Consider the following 4,720-nt stretch of genomic DNA (forward strand, 5'->3'; position numbering starts at 1 on the left):
AACCCGCCACCTTAGGTGTACGTGGCTGGTGCCTTAGCCAGTTGAGCTATAGGCGCCGAGCCCAATTATTTTTTAAGTAACATACAATTCCTGACTTGCTCCACAGTACCAAAATAAGTTCAGAGGTGTTCACTGTGTTCTAAGTCATGTCCTACTTTGTCTTTTGTGAGTGATTAACCCATAGCAAAAAATTTCAAAGAAACAACAAAATTCTGATGGTATATCAATGAGATCAATAAATTGGACAAAAAGATAGCAATGCCAAAAAAAGCAGAAAAGGCAGAAACTGCCTTTGTCCATCCTACATCCATACTCTCCAAAGCTAAGAATCCCACAGGTTATACTGTATTAAATAAGCAAAAGCAGGGTGAAGCAAAAAAAATTTTGTGTGTGTGAAAAACAGGTCTCACAAGTCTCCAATGCAGATCCTATAGTTAAAACATTCTGGAGCAAACTAATTCAAACTAAACTTCTAAAAGAGTTAGAACCTATTAATATGCAAAAATTAAGTTATGTTACAGAAAACTTAAAAGAATGATTGGCAATCCCACTGCCTTCAGAAGTGAGTATCCCAAATAGAGAAAAGAGTTTAACTTGAAAATAAATTATAATAAATGTTCAATAAATGTTCAAATATTTGAAAAGAGAGAAGAGTAGTAGGGAAAGAAAGCTCTGTGCCAACTTTAAAATGCAGCTGTAGTGGTATACACTAAAAGCATTGTTTCAAGACAAAGGCAGTGAAATAAAAAACAATGGTCTTAAACTTATCCCCAGTGCTAAATGCTCATAAATTTGATTTTTCCAATGAAGGACTAACAGGACAAAAGGCCATACAATAAGGGAAAAAGTAGAAGAAAAAGCAATAGACCAAACTTCTCACACAAGACTGAAACGTAAAACCTGTTTATGACTTTTCATACAGAATTTAAAGTAAAAACACTCAAAAATTAAGAAATCTAACATAATGAAATAGGTGATTAAACCATTCTTTTAAAACACGACTGAAGTTAAAAAGCATTTAATTTAAATCAGTGTATATACTACAGGGAATCTTTCAATACTACCTATTCCAAACAGAGGATTCTGCACACTCCTTTTCCAGTTACTCTGGCAAATAGATTTCAATTTGCAACCATCATTTTTCTTTTATATACAGTTTTAAAAAAAAACAAACAACCTTGGAGTGAGACGATTCTAACATCCATTTACCTTAACTATCAGTTAAAACAAATAATAAGGGCGGCGCCTGTGGCTCATTGGGTAGGGCACCGGCCCCAGCCAAATTGCAACAAAAAATAGCAGGGTGTTGTGGCCGGCGCCTATAGTCCCAGCTACTCCGGAGGCTGAGGCAAGAGAATTGCCTAAGCCCAGGAGTTGGAGATTGCTGTGAGCTGTGTTGAGGCCACAGCACCCTACCAAGGGCAATAAACGGAAACTATGTCTCTACAAAAAAAAAATAATAATAATACTACAACAAATAATGATACTTTTTGGAAATTAAACTCCATTCCACTCAAGTTAGACTTTGCTAAACAATGCTTTGCTAAAAAAAGTTATCACATAAATTCCATTTTGCACAAATAATTTTTCCAGTATCTATAAATGAAAATTTATATTTGACATATAAATTTGCTTCAATGTGGACACACAGCAATACTTTTTCCAGTCTGTCACTAATAACTTGTATGTTTACTTAGTAACTAAACATTTGCATCAGAAAAGTATAGTGCATGCTGACTACAAAAGATGAAGCTGAACAGTTGGTAAGGATATTTTCTCTTACATAAGACTCTAAAAGTCTATTTTCACTAGGTAGTGACTATAATAGGCATTAAACATTCCCCTATCGATCCCATTTTCTACAAAGCTGACCTAATTTCAAGCCTGAAACTGAGGTTTCTACCTTTAGAAGTGTAGAAAACAAGAGTTAAGTAATTGGGTAGTCCTAAAAATACACATCACAACTACATGACTAAGATACTCACTTAAAACTTGTGCCAAGATAACCCCTCCCTTCAAACCAACTAAAATTGACTCACTGGCCTATTTTACTTAATTTTGAAAATTAAAAAAAATTAAATATCCCTAGGGTCTCATTTATCTCTACCCTAACCATTTAAAACATTCAAATCTTTAATCTGTAATTCCCCCCTGCAAAAACACCAAAGCAAAACCAAAACAAAACAAAAAACTTATTATCTGCAAGTCAGCTATCATGGAGTTCAAAAACAAAAACAAAAACAAAAACCATTGGATTCTATAATAACCACTGTTCAAAAATCATGGAAAACAATAGAAACGATGTCTGTGGTCTCAGTCTAAGGAGCCATCCCACCTCAGATGGTACTTTTCATCTGTAAGACGACCCCATTTGCTAGAAATAACCACCTGAGCCAAAGGTTTCAATTTTGTCTCCCTAAAGTGGAAAACTATCAATCTCCCTACATGACACGTTCCACCCTCTGTGGCTATTTCTACACGTAGGAAGAAAAGGCTAGTGAAGTTGGTGGTAGGGTGAGGACAAAGGGCATTTTGAAAGAACCACTGACGGAGGTAAATGGAGAATGAGGACAGAAAAGGGCTAAAAGTTCCCTCCAGTGGATAATGGCAAGAACACGCTGACACTTTTTTCCCCTTTTTTCTTTTTTTTTTTTTAAACCATCTCTAGGGCCCATCTATTCCCATTGGAATGCAAAGTTGGCACTACCAAATAACCAGGAAGCCCAACAAATCCTCAGAATGTCAAGGCACTAGGCAGCGTCTGGAATGACACTAATGCCTGTCCACCACCCCCACCCCCCAAAAACAAAAGTCCAATGCACTAAGTGCAGGTCATCCTGCCCTCTGGGGCAGTTCCAGTCTGCGCAGGGAGGGTTCTGATAAGAAGACAAGAAAGGAAAGACAGACCACCTTTCTTCCCATACTCCCACAGCTTGGGAAACAAAGACAGCCCTCCTGTAGCCACTACCCCAACCTAAGCAGCTTTCTTATTTCTCCGAGCGGTCTGCCCTCCCGCTCTCGCCCCCACCCCCCATGACAAAGAAAAGGCACTTGAAGAGCAAGGCCTTCGAGCCTCCACGTATGGGGGAGGGGGCTGCCGAGGAGAGACGACCCCTCTATTCACCCGAGCTCACGCTCCGCGGAGAGGAGCGGAGGCCCCGGCCCAGGAAGCCAGGTCCGGGAGGGGGTGGGGATACCTTGAAGTAGCCGCCTTCGTAGAGGGTGTTAGGGGGTCCGAAGATGGCCACCTCCCAGTTGTAGAGGTCGGACTCATCCACCAGGGTGATCCGGAAGCCCTCCACTGGTTCCTCCTGCAGGGATTTCAGCTCGAGCATCAGGGCCTTCTGCGAGCTGGTCATCTGCTGCTGGGCCATCGCGGCGGTGACGGCGCCGAGCCGGGGCCCCAGTCCTCACGCACCGGCCAGGCCGGACCAGGCCCCTCCCCTCCGCTCGCCCTCGGGCCCGGCCGCTCCGGGTCCCTGTCTTTACACAGCCGGCGGACTGGACCAGGCCCCAGACGGCCCGTGGGCCCGCCCGGGGTCCTCCTCACACACGACGCGGGCCTGAGCCGGGCCCTTCTCCTCACACTCCGATCGGGTGGGGGAAGGGGCTAAGAGAGTTAGGGGAATTCGCTCTTGGTCCGGGGCCTCCCCCCCCCGGAGGGGGCCTCAACTTGGGGGGGGGGAGAGGAGGTGGAAGCGGAGGAAGGCGGCGGAGGCCCGGCGATGGTGAAAGGAGGGGGCCGAGCCGGCCCGGGAGCGCCGCGCTCGCTCGCCCTCTTGTTCTCCTCGGGGGCCGCAGGGGCCGGAGGGCGCGCGGGGCCAGAGAGGGAGGGAGGAGCGCGACGCGCTGGGGTCTCGAGGCAGCGGCGGCGGCGGCGGCTGCTGCTCGGGGGGAGGGGCGACGGCGGCGGAGGAGGAGAAGAGCTAGAGCGCCTCGCGCCGCGGGAGCGACGGAGCTGAGGAGGGAGGGAGGGAGGGAGGAGGGGCGCACGCCGGGAGGAGGGCGGCACTCCGCCTCTGGCTGCCCGACGCGCGTGCGCGCGCCCCGCCCTCCCCCGCCCGCCTCGCCCTCCACCTCCTCCTCCTCCCACTTCCCCGCCTCCTCTCCCCCCGCCCGAGCGGTGGCGGAACTTTGTGACGCCGGCGTGTGTCCACCGCCCTTAAAGGGCCAAGCGGCAATGGGCCCACGGCGACCGAGATCCGGGCCCCAATGTGACGGTTGTGCGGCTCGACGTTGCAGTTCCAAAGGCTTGGCCCGGAAGGGTCCTTAGGTCCTATACCTCTCGGCGCTTTCTCCTTATGTGTAGGTAGTATCCAAGGACCTCCGCAGACGTCCTTGGACAAGCCTGGTCCTCTGCAGGCCCCTCCCTGGAACACTCAGTCTGAAGGCTTTGCACTTAATAGGTGCTGATCAGGATGTGCAGAGAATGTGGGTCTTACCGGTGCAATTAGCCTTCTAGATATCTCTCCTACCAGTCCAACCCTCATTGAGCAAATCATTCCTGGGGTTGGAGGGAGATTGAAGGCGGTGGGCGCAGTTTCCCAGCGGAGAAATTGGAATTAGGTAAATAGGCCAGCTTCCCTTGTTAACTATGACGAGGAAGTTATGAGGAAACAAAACACAAACTAGGGCCGGGCGCGGTGGCTTACGCCTGTAATCTTAGCTCTATGGGAGGCCGAGGCGGGTGGATTGCCCTGAGCTCACAGGTTTGAGACCA

At 48.0% G+C, this 4,720-nt stretch overlaps 1 protein-coding gene across 1 annotated transcript in view; it reads right to left on the bottom strand.

Annotated features, from left to right (window-relative positions):
• The window catches only part of UBE2R2 (ubiquitin conjugating enzyme E2 R2), a 109,755-nt gene extending 105,946 nt beyond the window's left edge, over positions 1-3,809 (bottom strand). Inside the window, exon 1 of the mRNA XM_003800281.2 lies at positions 3,198-3,809. Within this exon, the coding sequence (XP_003800329.1) occupies positions 3,198-3,374 (177 nt within the window). The 5' untranslated portion in view covers positions 3,375-3,809. The remainder of the gene's footprint in view (positions 1-3,197) is intronic.
• Positions 3,810-4,720: the final 911 nt, after the last annotated feature.

The sequence above is a fragment of the Otolemur garnettii genome, unplaced genomic scaffold (genome assembly GCF_000181295.1).
Source record: "Otolemur garnettii isolate 467f Iridium unplaced genomic scaffold, OtoGar3 scaffold00172, whole genome shotgun sequence".
In the NCBI taxonomy this organism is placed as follows: Eukaryota; Metazoa; Chordata; class Mammalia; order Primates; family Galagidae; genus Otolemur; species Otolemur garnettii.